Genomic DNA, 20,771 nt, shown 5'->3' with positions numbered 1-20,771 from the left:
TTTTCCCTGCCTCTAATCCAGATAGCATATTTTGTCTCTTCCTTCTACCTAGCCTGAGACCAAAGAAAGTACAACAGGATTGCCTGTGTAAAAATCACTCCAACGTGAACAAAGTACCGAGTCTACAGATCACCCAGGGAAACCCGTTTTTGTAAACAAACAAATGAAGCCATCTCTTCTCTGCCTGCCTGTCAAGAAGAGCCCCAACCTCTGCTGTGTCCCCAGGGGGACAGAGCTTACGCTTTCTCAAAGTAGCCTGTTCCATTTTTAGACAGCTCTGACTTAGAAATCCCTTCCTTGTGCTGAGCATTAAGTCAGCCAGCCTAGACTTCTCACCCATCAGGCCTGGCTCAGCTGCATGTCTTCTCCCTATTAAACCTCTCCAAGTCCTGACAGTCGGTCTGTCCTGGGGCTTGATTTTCTGTTTTCTCACCACCTGGGAGAAGGGAGGGATGATCTCAATATGCAGTTGAGTGGGGGCTGCTTATCCAGGGCTTCATGAACTGGCTGTGTTACAAATGAGTTATCTTTAACAAGGTGTCAAATTTCAGATCCAGGTGTCCTCATTTCATCGAGTGTCCCATGATTGATACGAAGTATGGTGATCTCCCCAAGGAGGCTGCAGTGGGGGCCTACATGAAGATCCACACCGTGGAGCAAGGAGAAATCTTGGTAAGTGTGCAGAGAGCCTTGTTCACAATAGAGTATGTAACACGGAGGGCTGGGGGTGCTAAGTAATGAGAGTAAATGTTTAAAATCATCCTGTTCTAAATTCGGTGATATTAAGGAATGTTGTTGATTTTTTTAAGATATGATAATGGTATTGTGGTTATGTTTTTTAGCGTCCTTATGGGACTTCCCTGGCGGTCCAGTGGTTAAGATTCCACACTTCCATTGCAGGGGGCATGGGTTCTATCCCTGGTTGGGGAACTGAGATCCCACATGCCACGCAGGGCAGCCATAAATAAATAAATAAATAATAAAGAGTCCTTATATTTAGGAGATACATATCCAAATATTTACAGATAAAATGATGTGACATCTGGGACTTGCTTTAAAATAATCCAGGAACAAGGGAAGGATGTCCCTTCTCACTACTCCTATTCAACATTGTTTTGGAAGTCCTAGTTAGTGCATTAAGAAAAGGAAATTAAACACATACAGATTGGGAAGGAAAAAATATAGCTGTCTTTGTTTGCAGATGACATGATTGTCTATATAGACAATTGTAAAGAATCAAAAAAACAAAACAACAACAACAACAAAAAAGAACAAATAAAATTTCCTGGAACTAATAAATGATTATAGCAAGGTCACAGCGTATAAGGCAATGAACAATTGTAATTTGAAATAAAAAACACAATGTCATTTACAATAGTAACAAAAAATGAAATACTTAGGTATAAATCTAACAAAATATGTTCAGGATCTCTATGCAGAAAACTATATAACTATAATGAAAAAATTCAAAGAAGATTTAAATAAATGGAGAAATATTCTATGTTCGTGGATTGGAAGACTCAGTATTGTTAACATGTCAGTTTATCCCAACTTGATGTGTAGATTCAATGCAATCCCAATCAAAATCCCAGCAAGTTATTTTGTGGATATTGAAAAACTGATGCTAAAATTTGTATGGAAAGGTGAATATAAACAAACTGATAAATCCATACAATGAAATATTATTTGGCAATAAAAAGAAATTAGCTAGGAAACCATGAAAAGACATGGCAAAATTAAATGAATATTTCTTTTTTTTTGGCTGCACCAAGTATGGCTTGTGGGATCTTAGTTCCCCAACCAGGGACTGAACCCGGCCCCAGCAGTGAAAGCCCAGAATCCTAACCACTGGACCACCGGGGAATTCCCTAAATGAATATTTCTAAGGGAAAGAAGCCAGTATGAAAAGATTAAGTATTGTATGATTCTAATTATGTGACATTTTGGAAAAGGCAAAAAAATGGAGATAGTAAAATGGTCACCAGAGGTTTGGAATTCAGGAGGAGGGATAAATAAGTAAAGCACAGGGGATTTTTAGGGCAATAAAATTACTCTATAATTACTGTAATGGTGGATACAAAACATTAAGCATTTGTCAAAACCCATGGAACTTTACAGCACAGAGTGTACCTTAATGTATGCAATTTGTAACAACAAAAATCATTTAGGAGGTGGGGAGGGGGATCCCCCAGGAAGAAATGCAGACTGAGGAGGGAATCTAACAATATTACAAATCTATGAAACAACTTCAGTGAAGAGGATGGGAGAGAAAGGTGCTGACCTAAGTAACGGTGGAGACGAGTAGAGTTTCTAAGACTGAAAACAAAAGGAACTGCACATGAGCATTGTACTCTATGACAAAGTTTTTTCCGTGGGTGTGTGGATTAACAATTCTGATACTGCTATACGTGTATACTGAAATGTATCAATTAAGTAAATGAATGGCAGAGGGTAGGAGCCAGGTTTTTCACCATTGGAGTGGAAATATACAGATGTGCAAGGGGAGGAGGCTAGAATGAGCCATGCGGTAGTGGGTTAGAGCTGCAGACATCATGTGAGCTTATGTCTGTCTTAATACAGATACAGATGGTTCCATAAAGAAATATTTATAGATATATGTATAAACATGTATCTTTTGCTCTGTTAGCCGACAGGACCTAAAAGAAATGACACACCAGTAGCAAAGAGCACACATAGTGCCCAGATCCTGGTTCCTAACACCATTCTTCAAGAGAAACAAGGGCTCTTTGGTTGAGTCTAGAACCAGGACAAGATATATACGAGTGAGCCTGGAGCCTTTTGTAGTGCCAGGAAGTAAGGATGTGCTGGGGAGAAAATCCCTACATTGATGGGAGTGGGCGTATCAAAGGAACACAGGGGCCAACTGAAAGAGCTCCCAGTGGCCAAAGCTGGAACAATCTGAACAACTAAATAAAGTAGTATTGGATTATAACCCAAAGTACCAAACAAACATCTGTAAGTACATACTGATATAATGCATAAATAATGAATAAATTAATAAACAGGGGAGAAAAGACAAATCTCCCATGCAGAAGAATTCCAAATAATTTATGTAGACACTCTGCCCTAAAAGAGAGGGTATATAACTCACTGCTCCTTAGGTGTGGGCTGCACATAGTGACTTCCTTCCAAAGAGTACATGATAGAAAGGAGGAAAAAAAGAATAATTTCACAGAGGAAAAACCATTGAGTGAGCAGTGCTTCCTCACTCAGGTGATCAAGGCCAAGATCAACAGTAATAAATCATGCTGATAGTATGTCCCCTTAATATGAGATGATAAAAGTGGGATGTGGTGTGATGAAAATGGCATGCTGCGGTCCTCTTCCCAATAACCCATAACCCCAGTCTAATTGTGAGAAAAATCAGACAAATTCTAATAGTGGGGCGACCCAAGAAATACCTGACCGGTACTCCTCAAAACTGTCAAGATCATCATGAACAAGGTAAGTCTGAGAAAGTGCCACAGCCAAGAGGAGCCTAAAGGGACATGACAATTAAATGTAATGCTGTGTCCTGGATAGGACTGTGGAAGAGAAAAAGGAAATCCAAATAACTCGTTGGCATCAGTTATTGATTATGTATCCATATTAGTTCATTAATTGTAACAAAGGTATCACAGTTAATGTGAGATCTTAACAGGAAACCGAGGGCAGGGTATATGGGAACTCTGTACTATCTTCTCAGTTTTTCTGTTAAATCTAAAACTGTTCTAAAGAAGAGTCTATTCATGAAGTCATTACAGTGACTGTGACTGTGAACTTGTATATTTTCCTCAGTGATCTATATGCATCTCTATAGTAGGGATTGTCTCAGAACCCAGCACAGAGACTGTCAGTTATTAAAATTTCAATAAATATATGTGCATGAATAGAGAGAGTTCCATTACTCATGGAAATCTGGTAAATGTATGTCAGGAACTCACAGAGCCAGAATCTGAATCTGAAACCTGAATCTGAAAGTGTTGAACAATAAGAAAAAATAAAGGACATACAAAAGGAAAAAAAAGAAGTCTATTAAAAAGTAATTATCCATGGGACTTCCCCGGTGGTGCAGTGGTTAAGAATCCGCCTGCCAATGCAGGGGACATGGGTTCGATCCCTGGTCCAGGAAGATCCCACATGCTGTGGAGCAGCTAAGCCTATGTGCCATAACTACTGAGCCTGCGCTCTAGAGCCCGCTCGCCGCAACTAGAGAAAGTGTGCTCACAGCAACGAAGACCCAATGCAGCCAAAAATAAATAAATAAAATTAATTAATTAATTTTTTAAAAAAGTAATTATCCAGGGACATCCCCGGTTGTCCAGTGGTTAAGACTTCACCTTCCAATGCAGGGGCTGCGGGTTCGATCCTCGGGGAGCTAAGATCCCACATGCCTCGCAGCCAAAAAACCAAAACATTAAACAGAAACAGTATTGTAACAAATTCAGTAAAGACTTTAAAAATGGTTCCCTTAAAAAAAAATCTTAAAAAAAAAAGTAATTATCCAATAGTGGAGGGGGGATGTATGGGTGAAACAAGCTTGGCCATGAGTTGACCACTGTGGGGGCTGGGCCATAGGTGCTGGCGCTGGGTGGGCGGGTGAGCTGTACGGGGAGGGCACGAGGCCTCCTGGTGGGTAGCGATGTGCCTCAGTCTTCCTGGAGGTGGGGGGACTGTCTTCTGAGGTGTGGTCCTCGTTGTTGCCATGAATCTCCAGGGTCCTCACCCTGTGCCGTGCGGAGCTCTTAGCGCTCCTGCTCTGGCCTGTGCGCCCCCCGAGGCAGGGAGGTCAGCCCAGCACTGTCTGGGGCCCCAGGCCCTAGCACAGCCCTCGGTCAATACTGAGTGAATATTGCCGAGCTTTTCAGCAGCTCTTACTTTTGCTCAGTAAAACTCTGCCTCCTACAATTTCTAACTAGCTCCGACCCCCGCTTACCCATCCCCCCAAGAACAAACAGAAATCAGCTTCCTTGCCACGTGGTGGCCTCTTAGGTATTTAAAGAATGCTGTTTTGTTTTTCATTCAGCATCTGTGCCCCGTTAATTATTTTCTTACGCAGGGAAAACATTCCTCCATTCCTTCAGTCTTCATGTGATATAGTTTCCAGCCTTCTCACTTCCATTTCCCTGCAGTTTCGGTGTCTCAGAGTGAGGTGCTCAGTACTGGACACAGGCCACCTGAGGCCAGGCACCTGCCGTGCATGCAGCCTCGTGGGCTGCCCGCGGAGGAGCCGGGATGCCTGGTGCCCTGGGTGCATGGAGGAACCCCAGGGCAGACAAGGCGTTGCCCACTCTGGTGGAGAGTGACAGGAGCGGGAGGCTGTGGAAGATGGAACAAGAGGGACTTGGGACTTGATTCTCTAAGCAATCCTGGAAGGCTCGGAGCAAGGCCCTGACTGCCTCGTTCACCACACAGGACCCAGGGCAGAGAAACTCCCACCACCAAATATTCATTAACATGATCCTGTTGAAGAAAATGCCTGTGATGTGCCTTTGGTAAAATTCTGTTCTCCCTGCTTTCAAGGCCCTGGCTTCATTTGCAGGAGAATGAATGGTAACAGCTGTGACTGTATTCACCTACCAGGAGGTAGGAGATCACATTTTCCTTTGGAGGCAGGAGTGTAGAGCTGAGTCGGCACTGGAAACAGCAGAGCTTGGGGCCTGGAGTAAAGAGACCCAGCTTTTGAGCCAGGGGGTGTAGGTGAACCAGCTTCTCCAGGGAACAGGTGGGCTGAGACCTCAGACGTGGTCAAGACTGGGCAGAGCAGCAGGGAGATGGCAGATGGGCCACCTCACATCTTTTAGTTTTTGCTTCTAATTAGCTTGCTGTGTGGCCTTGGGCAAATCACTTTACCTCTCTGAATCTGTACCCTCATCAGAAAATGAGGACATTCACCTGGGTGAGCTTCTGACTCTAATATTCTATGATTCCGTTGGAGCATTCACTCAGCAGATATTTCTTGAGGTTCTATCATGCTCCAAGCATGGCCCAAGGTGCCAGTGTGGGCCAGTAAACTGACATTATTCTTGCCCTTATGGGGCTAGGCTAATGATCTAGTCTGGACACAGACAGTAAACAGATAAAGCAGCAAACACACAGAAAGTTTTAAATTGCTGTTGGGAATGGAACAGAAAGCTGCGTTGAAGGGGGTGGTCTTCCTAAACGGAGTGGTCAGGGAAGGCTGCTCTGAGGCAGCCATGTTTAAGCTGGGACCTGAATGACAAAAGGAATAAACTACAGACAACCTGGGGGGAAGAGTGTTCCAGAAAGAGGAAGAGCAGGTTGAGCCTGAGGCGGGAAGCAGCTTGGCATGTTGAGGGGACTGGAAGGGAGGGCAGCATGGCTGGAACAGAGTAAACGAGGCAGGAGCCTCACAAGGGTGAGATAGCCAAAGCCTCGGTGGCCACAATGAAGAGTTCTGTTTTATCCTGGGCGCTTTGGGAAGCTACTTGAAGATGTGACTCCGGCTGGAACGTGTGGGGTGGATTGGAGGTGGATAACAGTGCCTGCTGACGGTGCTGCCCTCAGTGAGGCCCTGGACAGATGGCTGGTTCAAATCCCGGCTCCACCACTTTCTGTCCTGTTACCTTGGGCAGGTTAGTTAACTTTGTGCCTCAGTTTCCTCGGAGTGTAGTGGTTAAAAGCATGGACTCTAAAGACAGGCCCATCCGAGTTCAAATTCTAGCTTTATTGCTTCCGTGCTGTATGATGTTGGACAAGTTTCTTAACCTCATCAGCATCCTCTGTAAAATGATGATCATAAAAGGACTCACCGCATGGGGTTCTAGTGAGGGTTCCATGAGCTAACACACCCCAAAGCTACAAGAGGGCCTGGGATTTAGTGAAGGCTCGTTAAGCATTAGCTGATGCTGTCATCACCGTCATCATCATCATCACCGTCATCATCATCATCACCGTCATCATCATCATCATCATCATCATCATCATCATCGTCGTCGTCATCATTGTTATTGTAATTATAAGTTACATGACCTTTGACAAGTAAATTTCCTTTTTTGAACCTTGTTTTCCACATCTGAGGCTGAGAATCCCTATATCCCCGGGTGGTTGTGAGGATTACATCTACACGCATGTTTCTCCCACACAGTAGGAGCTGACTAAAGAGCAGCCATCTGGCTTCTGTGCCAGGCCTGGCGCTGGTCAGAGGGGCCTTTACGCCCATCGCACTGAGCACAGCTAAAGTGTGAGGAGCTTCGCCTCTCCCAGAGCATCCTCACACACACCACCTTGTTGGGACCCTCAACAGCTTCATAAGAAAGACAACACATCTCCATTCCAGTCTTACCAAGGAGAGACAAGGCCAGGGCTCAGAGTAGATGGTCATTCTTCAAGGTCTGGAACCCAAACAGTGGTGGTAGTGTGGGTGAGGGCGGGGAAGGGGAAGCTGTTCCAAACCCTACTTCACATCTCCTTTCAAACTGAGAATCCTTCAGAGACATGCAGGGCAGGTATTTTCACCTCTGTTTCACAGGTGAGCAAACAGTGGCCCAGGGACATATAACTTTGCCCAAAGTCACATGACAAGTAAACATATGGATCTTTCTTCCGAAGCCAGGATTATTCTCAATCCCACACGGCCTCCATAGAGCAGAGCTCTTGGTTTATGGCTGATGTCTTCTTAAGCTCAAGACAGCTGGGCATTGTAGGCTCTGGACCATTGACCTCCCCTTCCGTCTTTGCCTGAGTCTTAATAGCCGAGAGGCTGAGTGAGCCCTGGATTGGGGTTTCAGCAGCAAAGACTCTGGTCCCGGCTTTGCCCCATCTCAGAGTGTCTCCTTACAAAGGGGGTTGCACTCTGTAAAGCTGTGCCTGTTGATCTCCATCTCCCTTCCAGATATAACTGAGTAGGAATCCGCGCCAGGGAGCCCGAGGGGCAACGGGAGCCGCACAGGGACTGCCAGTGGCCCCAGAGCCTGTGAGGGACGGAAGGAACTAAGGCGACACACGGTTATGAAGGAAGCCCTGGAGGAAGGGGTGTGGGAGGGTGTGGCAGCTGTAAAAGGGGAGGTGTAGAAGAGGAGGATGAGCAGTCTGTCATAGTCCTGAGGAAGAGAAGACGGGCTGGCCTGGCACAAAGAAGAGTCGAGACCGGACACCAGGGAAAGCTTGTAAAATGCCGTCGCCCGGCAAGCGACTGTGCGAGTGCGACTCTTGCAGAGCCTGCTGCCCATGGGCAGGACAGCTGACAAAGTGCCTTGAGGGCTCTTCTAATGTGAGGAGCCCGAGGACTTTGATGTCATTAGCAAAGAGTTGTGGACTTCTCCCCGTCACTTGCTGAATGACCCCAGATGGATTCACCTCCTGTTCGGGGCCTTGTTTTGCCTACCCTGAAAATCTGCTTGTACAAGTGGATGGTCTCAAACTTTCTGGGGCTTCTTTTTTCTAGGGCCTTCACCAGATCCTCCTCCCGGAGAGCCAGCATGACACTCGGCCCTTGATCCTGGTGAGCCTGGGAGCTGAGGTGATACGGGTTAGGAAAGAGAAGTTTTGTGAACTGATTGACAGTAAGACAATAGAAAAATTGTCGAAGTTCAAGATCAAGTACCCCAGGTCAGTGCTTGAAATGTGCGTACCTCCCACGAGATCAAATGAACAATTTTTTTGCCTCTTATTTTGGTAAAAGTAAGAAAAAAGTGATGATACCTAAAGCTGACACTGGTGGAATGAAACTGATAATTGTTGGTACACTCGAAATTGGCTCAATCCTTTTGATAATAATTTTAGATAATAATGTTTCAAGGGCCACAAAACTGTTCCTACCCTTTGAAGCAATGGTCTACCTGTGAATTTATCTGTATGTAACTAAATTATAGGGAAAGCTACATACACTAAGATGTTCGTAGCCGCCATATTCATAGTAGAAAAACAACCACCTTTACCCACATGTGTTACACCAGGGGGATAGTTTAGAAAACTGTGGTACATTCCCTTGATAGAAAGTAACTTTTATTTAAAAATCATAAGTAAATGAGTGATAAAGTGCTACAAGAAAAGGACAGGGTACAAAACTGTATATATACATACTATGACTATGCCTTTGTAAAACACTTACATGAGAAAAATCTAGAAGGAAAATGAGCAAAAATGATAATATCTGTGGTATTGCCCAATTTGTAATAGTCATTCTCTCTGGAAGGTCGGAGTAAAAGGGACTTTCTGGTTATAGTTATATATTCCTCTGATGTTTAATTGGTTTTGCAGTGAGTATGCATTTCTTTTATAATGAGGGGAAAAAAAGATATACTTTTTAAAGTTGTTGTCAGGGTAGTGACATTCCAAGTGGGTTTTTTTCCCTTTATTCTCCAAATGTTTGTTAATGATGATATATTACTTTTATAATTAAAAAAATATTTATCTTGAAAGATTTTATAAAAAAGATTTCTTTTTTTAAAAAATTAATTTATTTATTTTTATATTTATTTTTGGCTGTGTTGGGTCTTCGTTTCTGTGCGAGGGCTTTCTCTAGTTGCCGCAAGTGGGGGCCACTCTTCATCGCGGTGCGCTGGCCTCTTCACTATCGCGACCTCTCTTGTTGCGGAGCACAGGCTCCAGACGTGCAGGCTCAGTAGTTGTGGCTCACGGCCCTAGTTGCTCTGCGGCATGTGGGATCTTCCCAGACCAGGGCTCGAACCCGTGTCCCCTGCATTAGCAGGCAGATTCTCAACCACTGCGCCACCAGGGAAGCCCCAAGATTTCTTTTTATATTTCCCTAGTTTCCAAATTTTCCAGAGTGAATACTTTTATAGTGTGGAAAAAACCACTAATTTTTAGGTAAAAACGAATTTATTGTCTGGACCACTGGTCACAAAACTGTTTTGATCTAACACCACTATTACTAAAGAGTGTTTGAGTGTATACCCCCTAGAATATGTATGTGATATAAATAATATATGTTATTTAATTTATTTTTATTTATTATGTCCATATATTGCTATACGAATATATCATATATATTATAAACATGCAACAAATAGATCTTTAGAAAGAATAAGACAAAGATAAATGGAAGTGAAGTCCTACTGTTTTCTTCACACAGCCCAGTGGATCTCATTCACCTCCCTGGCTGACACCCTCACCCCCACTTTGGGATCCCCAGCTGAGACTCCTGTAGCCGTCTTACCGCTGGTCCCCTGCCTCGGTCTCTCCCTGCCAGATCCTTTCTGCATACTTTGCTCTTGCTAAAACCCAAATCTGGCCGTGTTAAACTCCTGCTTAAAACCTTTCAGTGGTATCTCACTGCCTGTAGGATACAGTGCAGATTCAATGCCACGTAAATGGCCCTTCATTTTCTGACCCTTCAACTCCCCTGCAGCACCTCCTGCCACCTCTAACCCACTCCAGCAACCCAGGCAGATTGCCTCCTGGACCTGCACATACTTGCCTTTGCCAGTGCAGGCCCTCTGCCTGCAATGCCATCCCTCAATCCTGCTCCCCTCCCCTTTATTTTCTGATAAATTTCTTCTCATTCTTTACGATTCATCTCCTCCAGAAAACCTTTCATGGCTGACCCCAGGCTGGGCTAAGTACCCCTTTCTGTGCACTTATAATCCTCCCTACGTAGCTCTCACAGTGGCCACACCATGTTATATTACAGCTGTTTAGAGCTGTGTAGTTTTTGCACAGTTCTTTCCCCACCACTTGGTTAATTGCTTCGTGAACGCAGGGATTGGGCTTTATCCACCTTTCATCTCTAGCACCTGTACAGTACCTGGCACATGGTAGGTGTGTGATAAACGTTGGGTGAGTGAATGAATAAATGGGACACACTCATTAGGGAAAACTGGAAAATGCTGAACATTTAAGAAGGTGAAGACCTTCTTAAATGCATTTGCATTCCTCCAACAATCTCAATTAGCATTTTATGTATTTCCTTTCAGTATTTATTTTTCACCACATGGCCGTGTACCAAATAGGTATTTATCATTCAGGCACACAAAGCTTCATAATGGAGATCATACCGATTGTACAATTTTGCATCCTCCCTCCTTTTTCTTTTCTTGTGGTGATGCTGTGATCAGACATCGTTTTGTGGGCAGGTGTGGGAAGCAAGGGATTTCTGTGGTTGAGAAAGAGGAGGTGTGAAGGCAAGCAAATCTGTAGAGTTGCTTCAGCCGTGTCCAATAAGCACATGAAAGAATTTGACATGGGATCTATATGACCTTGGATAAGTCATTTTCCCTCCTCTAGGCTTCAGACTCCAATCTACAAAACAAGAAAATTAGACTAGAACAGTGTTTCCTGAAGTATGGATCATATTCACAGAAGGCTTACAAGATGACTTTAGGTGGTACGCGGATTGTAAACAGCTATGTATTTATTCTAGTATGAACTAGAAAAACATGACTAACTCACTAAACCCATGATTTGACAAACTTGTTGCTTAGAACAAAGCCAAAGTAAATACTTAAGTAAAAGAAACTAAGTAGAATTTAAAAAGATCATTAATAAAAGAACAGATGATGTGTAGCTATGGTCCAAATTGGGGCAGTTTTGTGAAAAAAAAAAAAAGAAAGTTGGGAAACACTGGTGGTTCCTTGCAGTTCAGCGATGCCCCAATTCTCTGATTCCTGCGTACTACCAACATATAAAATAGCTATTTAGAAAATAGCTACTCAAAAAAGGATTTAAGGAGCCTTAGCTTCTCACATAACATCTGGTACATGATGGGTGTCAGTTAATGTTGGTTGAATTGAAATTCAGAGAAGGTTTATGTAGACTTGAGGGTGGCAGATGTTTGGGCACTCAGCATCTGTGCTGCCCAGTCAGCACTTTGCTGCAATCGTCTGCAATGCTGACAGATAGAATTCTCGCTTATTCATTAATTGTTGAACTCATGGTTTTCTAGACTGCTAAAGCAGGCAGAAAATATAACCATTATCTAGCTCAAATCCTCCATGTTTTAATTGAGGACTGTGAGGCCCAGGAAAGGGGACGTGACATCCTGAAGATCACACAGTCAGTCAGTGAGACACCTGTCCTCTGGATGCTGCGGGCTAGATTATCTGAAGCCTCTCCCCCATGTAGAATATGAACAGCTGAGTTCACAGGAAAGAAGGGAAATCTCCAAGGGCCCAAATGAAGAGCAGCCTAAAACCAAAGCACAGAGTGTGATCTAGTGCTGGATTGCCGGGCAGGCATGGGGTGGGGTGGTGGCTGAGGGCACCATGGGCTGAAGTGTTGCATCCTGCAAGGACAGATGACACTTTCAGTTCAAGCGAGGCAGAGAGTAGAACTGGAATTGCTGCATGAAGCTGAGGACTTTAGAAGAGCTGCCCCATTTAGTGAAAGACTAGACTAGAAATCAGTGTGGCCATCGGCATCAGGAGGTTATGTGGAATCTTGTCTGTCTTAACTTGGACTCTGGATCCAAAAAAAAAAAAAAAACCCCTTAAGAATCTGTAAGCACATGCTTGCCCCCTCATAGGTTTTGGTGAGTTCCTTAGCCCCACTGAGCCTTAGTTTCCGTGTTTGTGAAATGGGGTGGTCCTGAGGATCAAATGAATTAACAAGTGTAAAGTGCCTGGTCGTGGTAAGTGTGAAGCAGAGTTAGATATTGTTATTTATTATGTAAGAAATTGGGAGTTAACGGGACTTTTTAGTTGGAGACTATCGAGTGGTGTGCTGGGAAATGTTGAACAAGCAGCTGTCTGGGAGGTGGGAAGTAACCTGATTGGAAGTGTTTGCTGGTTTCTGTGGTGCACATACTACCGCCATGGCCGGTTTTGAGCTACCAACCTGATGTCATCGAGCATGGAGTTGCTCTCATGAGCTGGTAGGAGCTGACGCTGGCAATGCTGAGACCACCAGGACTAACTTGTAGCCCATTCTGACCTCCAGATTTTATATTAAGTTGATCTCTATGAATCAAAGTTGATTTTGTCCTGGTCAATATAATCTACCCAGAAGAATGCTCTAATGTGTTAGTGATTTATCAGAGTTGCCTCCTTAGGTGAGAGTACCGGTGAGTCAGTGGAAGTTGAGTGTGCCCTTCCCTTGCTGAGGTCTCAGAAGAAAATAAACCAGTGAGTCCTGAGCCCATTCCACCCTCCCCCACTTTCCTCACCCTCACATGCTATGAGGGAAGGGGGCAGAGTAGAGCCAGGGCACCAAGACCAGTCCAAGGTAGCTACCAATGGACTTTCTATCTCTATAGAGTGGCCTTGTCTGGACATTTCAGATAAATGGAACCATGTATATGTGACTGGCTTCTTAACATAGTGTTTTCAAGGTTCATTCATGTTTTAGCATGTATCAGTACTTCATTCATTTTTATTGTCAAATAATATTCCAGTGCATGGATATACCACTCTTTTATTTACCCATTCATCAGCTGATGGACAGTTGGGTTGTTTCCACTTTTTGGCTATTATGAGTAATGCTGCTATGAACATTCTTGTTCAAGTTTTTGTGTGGACATATGTTTTCATTTCTCTTGGGTATATACTTAGGAGTGGAATTCCTGGGTCATAAGTTAACTTTAACCTTTTGAGGAACTGCTAGACTGTTTTTTCAAAGTGGCTGCATCATTTTACATTCCTGGCAGCAATGTATTGGAACCCTCGCTCCAATATCTCCACATCCCCATTAACACTTATTATTATTCGTCTTTTTAATTATCATCATCCTAGTGGACATAAGTGGTATCCTGTGTGGCTTTGGCTTACATTTCCCTGATGGCTAATGATCACATACGTAATTTAAAATTTTCAGTAGCCACATTATAAGAAATCAAAAGAAACGGGTGAAATTAATTGTAATGATATATTTTATTGAATGCAGTATATCTAAAATGTTATCATTTCAACATGTAATCAACATAAAAATTATTGAGATATTCTCATTCTTTTTTTTGTTGTTCTAAGTCTTTGAAATCTGGTGTGTATTTTACACTCAGAGCACACCTCTAATTCAGATTCACGCTTCAGGTACTCAGTAGCCACATGTGGCTCGTGGCCACCACATGGAATAGTGCAGGTCTAGGTGATGAAAGTGCGGAAAGGTAAAGGAGGCAGAGGGAAGAGTCTGGGAAAAGGCGCGGAGGTGGGACAGGGCTCAGTGTGTTCAGGGACTGGAAGGAGGCAGGGCTGGAGGGGCTCGTGTGGGAACCTCAGCATCTGTGCCTTGCCTTCAGCGATGAAGATGTGTGCCAGAAGTTCCTCGAGGAGAACAGCTGGAATGTCTTCCGGAAGGACCTGATGCGGCTGCTGGTGGAGCCTCGCCAGTGTCCACCATTCACCCCAGTCCAGCCCAAGAAGAAAGGGATCTACAGCCCCAAGGCTGTGATGCTGGATTTGTGTAGCTTAGATAAGAAGACTAAACCTCATCATCCCATTTTTATGGCACCCCAGAAACACCTCCCCCCATTGAGGATTGTCCAAGCCATTATAGCACCCCGGTACAAAATCCAAGAACTCCTGCCTCAGTATAAGAATGCAGGGGTCCTTGTTTAGAATCAATAAAAGATGTTGGGTTGACCCTCGTGTTTCCTGAATAACCACCATGGGAGTTGCGGGGCTTACAGTGGGGGATCCTGGGGGCTGAGCCATGGGTCCGGAGAGGTGTTTGGGGCCGCACCTGGGGCACTGTCTCTCTGGACACTTGTGGGCCTGAGTAGGGGACGGTTGGGAGGCTGGGTGGGGATGGGTTAATCACTGGAGGTGCCTCAGAGTGGGAGGGTCTTATCTGAGGAGACGGATGGGAGACACAGAGGCAAGATGGGGTTGCAAACTCAAATGCCTCGCAAGGCCGGCAGGTCATCTCAAGGAGTGTAGCAGACGGACTGGGGAGGCAGCAGGGAACGGTGAGGACTGGGGCGCACGTTCCCCATCCAGGTGGGGCCGCTGCTCCGTAGACCCAGTCAGCTGATGCCATGCCAGGAAGTAATGCAGGCCCAGCACTTCCAATCTTTAGATTTTTCAGGAGAACCCAGAAACGCAATGTTTCAGATGATTCCTACCGGTTTTCAAATGTGAGCAACGAACTCAAATTGTTTTTGAAATACTGTGTTAGGCAAACAGAACACATACGTAGGCTGCGTTGGGCCCACAGGCTGCTGGTTTGCCAGTAGCTTGTCAAGCAGCTCTGTCAGAATGAAAGGGTGTTGCCAGAGACTGGAGTGAGGCATGACCGTGGGGGGAGGTACGAGGAGCCAGAGACAGATGGGCAGCGTGACAGGAGCCGGCGTCCCGGGTCAAGGATGAGGAGTGAGCAGCCTGAGAGGAGATGCAGACCAGAGACAAGGAGGCGGTCGGTGGGACCTAAGGAGCTCTCCTTGGTCCCTCCGGCAGGGCCTGGAAGCCATCAGTCACTGGCCTGGGCCGGCTCTCCTTGTTGGTAGCGCTGGGCCTAGAACTCAGGGTGCCTGTCTCACTCCAGCCTCGACACCACAGACCTGGGACCAAGTCACCTCTCTCCCTTGGGAAAACCCATGGTTTAGCTTTGAGAGCCCTGAGGGGCCTGGTAGAGGCCATGGCAGCACAAGAGCCCAGCCTGGCGGTGCCAGGAGAGACAGGAGCCCTCCCCCACCAGTACCCACCCCCCACACACCACCCCCGCGAGGAGCGGACTCAGAGGAACACCGGGCACTGAGCCGGCATCGGGAGGTCTGGAGAGCCTGGCTCTGCTTCTGTCCCATGGGACCCCCTTGAGTGCCTTGAGTCCATCACCTGCCCTCCGGTTTCCCCAGTGACAAAATGAGCGTGTTGGACAAATCAGTGGTTTTCACGAGTGAGGGGTGAGTATAGTTTGAAAAGCACATTCAACATTATACTTTTGTTTGTCGAATTTAGAAGAAAGCTGTTTTCATGTTACACAGCAAAGAAGGAGGAGTAGGGAATTTGTCTGTCCGAAGAGCGAGTGGATGTAAGAGAGGAGAGAAGCAGTGGACTTAATCATCTTGACTTCCCTGATAGCTCCAGAGGGTCGAGGAGTCTGGGATGTCTGCAGCAGTCCTGGAAGGGCTGCCTGTGACCTACAACGATGGGGTGGCATGGTTTGGGGACCAGGTAAGTTGGGGTGTCTGACTATATTTAGAGATCTCCTTGCATGTAGGTCTTTGGCTCCAAGATGATGGTGTGGACGTTTTGTTCATTCATTTGAAATGTATTTATTAAGTACTTGCTCTGTAGCAGATCCAAAGGAGTATAAGAGGCAATCTGCGTTCCCTCTTATTCTGTAGGCCAAGGGTCAGCAAACTCTTCCTATTAAAGGCCAAATAATAAATATTTTAGGTTTTATAGGCCTTATGGTCTCTGTTGTAACTACTCAACTCTGCATGGTGAAAGCAGCTTTAGTGTTCCAATAAAGTTTTATTTGCAAAAACAGGTGGCAGGCGGGCTTCCCTGGTGGCACAGTGGTTAAGAATCCGCCTGCGAATGCAGGGGACATGGGTTCGAGCCCTGGTCGGGGAAGATCCCACATGCCACGGTGCAATTAAGCCCGTGCACCACAACTACTGAGCCCGCGCTCCTAGAGCCTGTGCTCTGCAACAAGAGAAGCCACCGCGGTGAGAAGCCCGCACATCACAACGAAGAGTAGCCCCCGCTCGCCGCAACTAGAGAAAGCCCGCACGCAACAACAAAGACCCAACTCAGCCAAAAATAAATAAATAAATAAATAAATTTTTTTAAAAAACAAAACAAAACAGGTGGCAGGCTAGATTTGGCCTGTGCGCCATTGTTTGCTGACCCCCCACTCTAGGCAATAGGGAGCCCTTGAAGGTTCTTAACATTTTTTTTTTTAAATTTTTATTTATTTATTTATTTATTTATTTATGGCTGTGTTGGGTCTTCGTTTATGTGCGAGGGCTTTCTCCAGCTGTGGCAAGTGGGGGCCACTCTTCATCGTGGTGCGTGGGCCTCTCACCATCGCGGCCTCTCTTGTTGCGGAGCACAGGCTCCAGACGCGCAGGCTCAGTAATTGTGGCTCACGGGCCCAGTTGCTCCGCGGCATGTGGGATCTTCCCAGACCAGGGCTCGAACCCGTGTCCCCTGCATTGACAGGCAGACTCCCAACCACTGCGCCACCAGGGAAGCCCGAAGGTTCTTGAGTAGACCTGACATGACCAGAGAAGGGGTGGGAAGCTTTTTATTGAGCGTTTATTCTATGACAGCCATCTTGCTAAGCATCTGACTGGAGTCTAATGACTTGGGCTAAGATCCTAGGTCTGCCACTTAATGGCTGTTGAGGATTAAAAGAGGTGGTACATGAACAGCAAGGGGGAGGATTTTATTCACCAGGACCGCTGCGTCCAGCTTCCTGGGAAGTGAGAGAAAAAACTTCCAGCATAGGAGGCAGAGCAAGTTTTCTAGGGGTGCGGTGGGTGAGAAATTAGACTAGAAGAGCAGCCTGGGAGCAAGGGCACCATATGTAGGGGGAGAGGCTGTGAGGGCTGGGGCTTTGGGAAGTCTTGAGGGGAACAGAGAAACAGCAAAGCTTTTTCTGAAGCTACTATGTAACAGATAGAAGAACTTGAGAATGAGAAATGCCCAAAGAGGTCTTCAAAGAGCTTTTCTGTGCACTGAGAATGTGTTTCTCCTTTGGCATTTTCTTGAGAAACCAAGTAAACATTTGAATAGCTCCTTTTTTTTTTTTTGAATAGCTCTTATTTATGATTTTATGCAATAGTGCTGTTTCTTTGAGTTCAGTTACCAAGCAGACAGTGGGCAGCATGAGGCCCTAGTTATGTTCGGTTACACATGTAAAGTCCCTGGTACATAGTATGTGCTCAATACACGTTAGATGGTATTAGTACCTTTTTTTAATAAATTTATTTGTTTTATTTATTTTATTTTTGGCTGCATTGGGTCTTCATTGCTGCACGCGGGCTTTCTCTAGTTGTGGCGAGCGGGGGCTACTCTTCGTTGCGGTGTGCAGGCTTCTCATTGCGGTGGCTTCTCTTGTTGCGGAGCATGGGCTCTAGGCGCGTGGGCTTCAGTAATTGTGGTGCACGGACTCATTAGTTGTGGTTCACGGGCTCTAGAGCGTAGGCTCAGTAGTTGTGGTGCACGGGCTTAGTTGCTCCGCGGCATGTGGGATCTTCCCGGACCAGGGCTCGAACCCGTGTCCCCAGCATTGGCAGGCGGATTCTTAACCACTGCGCCACCAGGGAAGTCCTATTAGTACCTTTTTGATCAACATCAATTTGGCCATCCAGAGACTCTCTTCCCCCTTCAGTGGAATAGGAAGCCAAGGCTTTGGAAGGCTAAGCCTTCATAATCAATGATAAAGACCATCTCTGAGAGATTTGAGACAGGAGAGTGCTGGCTGTCATCTCACCTGAACCCCACACTCTAAGTGAAATGGTTAATGTCAGTATTAAGAGGCAGCGTTGGAGGGAGAGAGCAGAGGCAGGTCACCAAAGCATTAACATGCACTGTGGGTAAGGGTGCTATTCGAAGGAAGAATGAGTGGGACAGTGTGGGGAGGGATGTGTGAGAACCTCCCAGCCTCCGGGCTGTGAGCTTCAGAATCCCTCCCCTCCCGCATACACTCTGCAACAAACAGCAGCGGATCCGAATCAGGCAGGGAGGAGGACACATCAGGATTTACTTGGGAGAAAAGCTCATTCAGAAGGAACCAGTATGACACCCCTTGACACAAGTGTTAGTAATAAACATATTTTCAGTGCCTCAGAGGTTCTTACTGCCCACCTGGCACAGATCCAAGGGTCAGGAAGCCCACAGTGACCCGTCACAAGGGAGTAGGGCCCGGCTCAGGTACGGAGTGCTCCCTGTGTGCCCACATTGTGCGAAGCACTCTACAGAGGCTATCACTTACCCTGAAAATACTTCCTGGCAACTAACCAGGTGGCATTGTCCCCATTTGACAGATGAGGAGCCTGAGGCCCAGAGAGGCAAAGGCCTTGTCTAAGCTCACTCGCTACCAGGTGGTTGCTCCAGGAAATCCGAGAGCTTTCACTGCACCCCAGCACCCTCCCAGGCAGGCAGCGTCTCAGCGTGTGCACTGTGACACCACCCTCACTCATCTATCCCAAAGGAGCCACCTGTTTTCAAAACAAATTCTGTACACACAACCCTGGAACTGTGCTGGAGAGAATATATTCACCCTCTGGGATGATTTTCCATATGTAAATAAGCCTAGTCATATTGGAGAGGCACACCCAGGCCACTCAAGCCAAAAATACAGCCCCCAGTACTGATAGCTTCCACTGTTCGGGGAAAATGAAAAAACCCATTTGAGAAACACAGGAGATATTGCCAGCATTTGTTATAGGAAGTGTTTAAGATCCCTCCTTGGAGTTGGAAGCAAAAAGCATTCTTTAAGTCCTCTATTCCTTTTATATAACTCATGGAAAAATCTTACCTTCCAGTTACAGAAGGTCTAAGGGGTGAGATGGGTAACTTCGCAACCTCCATCGCACTCACTAGAGGCTATTTTGCCATGATGCTTTTCTGTCATTTGGGGATTTAAGGGGTTTAACCACAAGGGTGCTGAGTTGCAGAATTTGTAGTCACAGGTTCAGAGCTGACAATGAAGAAGAGTAATTTCTAGGTGGCTGAGAAGCAGCACCAAAGCTGGAACGAGGGTTTTTCATGGCTTCTAAAGGCTGTGGGCTTTAGCCCTGGGGACAGAGCCTGGGGATGTTGGGAGGGTGGCACTTCTGGACAAGAGCTGTGTGACTTTCAGCCAGGCTCCTTCCCTTTCTGGAGCTTCACTACGGTCATTTGTAAAATTTGCAGGGTCTGGTAGGTGTTCTTCAGCCTCCCTCCAACCCCAACAGAAAATCAGAATCAAGAAGAAAATGGATTATGGAGACCCTTGGTGAAGTGTGAAAATGAACAGCGGATGAGATACTAGTACTGTATTAATGCTAAATGTCCTGATGTTGGTAATTTTACTGTGGTTATGTAAGAGAATCTCCTTGTCCTTAGGAAATACACACTGAGGTCCTTGGCCGTTAAAGGAGATGGTTTCTTCAACTTACTTTCAAATGATTTAGAAATATATTATGTGTATATTTAGAAGAGCAAAGCATTTATAGCAAAATGATAACAACTGGCAAATCTGGGTGAAGGGTACTTAGGAGTTCTTTGAACCATTCTTGTAATTTTTTTTTTTCCAATTTGAAAGCAGTCACTGTTTATTAACTGACCAGGTTACAAAAATAATCATGGTAGATACCTTAGTTCATCCTTCATTCTTGTAACTTTTAAAAAATTATTTTAAATTGTATAATACACATAAAATTTACCCTCGCAGCCATTTTTAAGTATATGTTTTTAAGTTCAGTGGCATTAAGTACATTCACACTGTTGTTCAACCATCACCACAGCCATCTCCAGATCTCTTGTCATCTTGTTAAAGTGAACCTGTGTACCCATTAAACAATGACTCCTCACTCCCCACTCCCCTCTGCCAGCTCTTGGCAACCACTGTTCTACTTTGTCTATGACTCTGACTACTTTACATACCTTAAATAAGTGGAATTATACAATATTTGTCTTTATGTAGATATCTTCTTTCATTTAGCATAATGTTCTCAAGAATCATCCATGTTGTAGCATGCATCAGAATGTCCTTTTTTTTTTTCTTCAGAATTTCCTTCTTTTTAAGGCTAAATAAAATTCCATTGTATGTACAATACATACCACACTTTGTTTATCCCTTCATCTGCTGCTGGACATTTAGGTTGCTTCCACCTTTTGGCTATTGTGAATAATGCTGCTATGAACATGGATGTACAAATATCTTTGAGACCCTGCTTTCAATTCTTTTGGTATATACTCAGA

General features: G+C 45.2%; 1 protein-coding gene across 1 annotated transcript in view; it reads left to right on the top strand.

Moving 5' to 3' along the window:
- CNBD2 (cyclic nucleotide binding domain containing 2) overlaps window positions 1-14,471 on the top strand; it is a 61,626-nt gene extending 47,155 nt beyond the window's left edge. Inside the window, exons 11-13 of the mRNA XM_036824330.1 lie at window positions 552-672; window positions 8,408-8,571; window positions 14,153-14,471. Of these exons, the coding sequence (XP_036680225.1) occupies window positions 552-672; window positions 8,408-8,571; window positions 14,153-14,471 (604 nt within the window). The remainder of the gene's footprint in view (window positions 1-551; window positions 673-8,407; window positions 8,572-14,152) is intronic.
- The last annotated feature ends 6,300 nt before the right edge of the window (window positions 14,472-20,771 follow it).

This window comes from Balaenoptera musculus, chromosome 15, assembly GCF_009873245.2.
Source record: "Balaenoptera musculus isolate JJ_BM4_2016_0621 chromosome 15, mBalMus1.pri.v3, whole genome shotgun sequence".
NCBI classification, from domain to species: Eukaryota; Metazoa; Chordata; class Mammalia; order Artiodactyla; family Balaenopteridae; genus Balaenoptera; species Balaenoptera musculus.
Note: the sequence above shows the minus strand (reverse complement) of the source record. Positions and strands in the feature narration are given on the sequence as shown.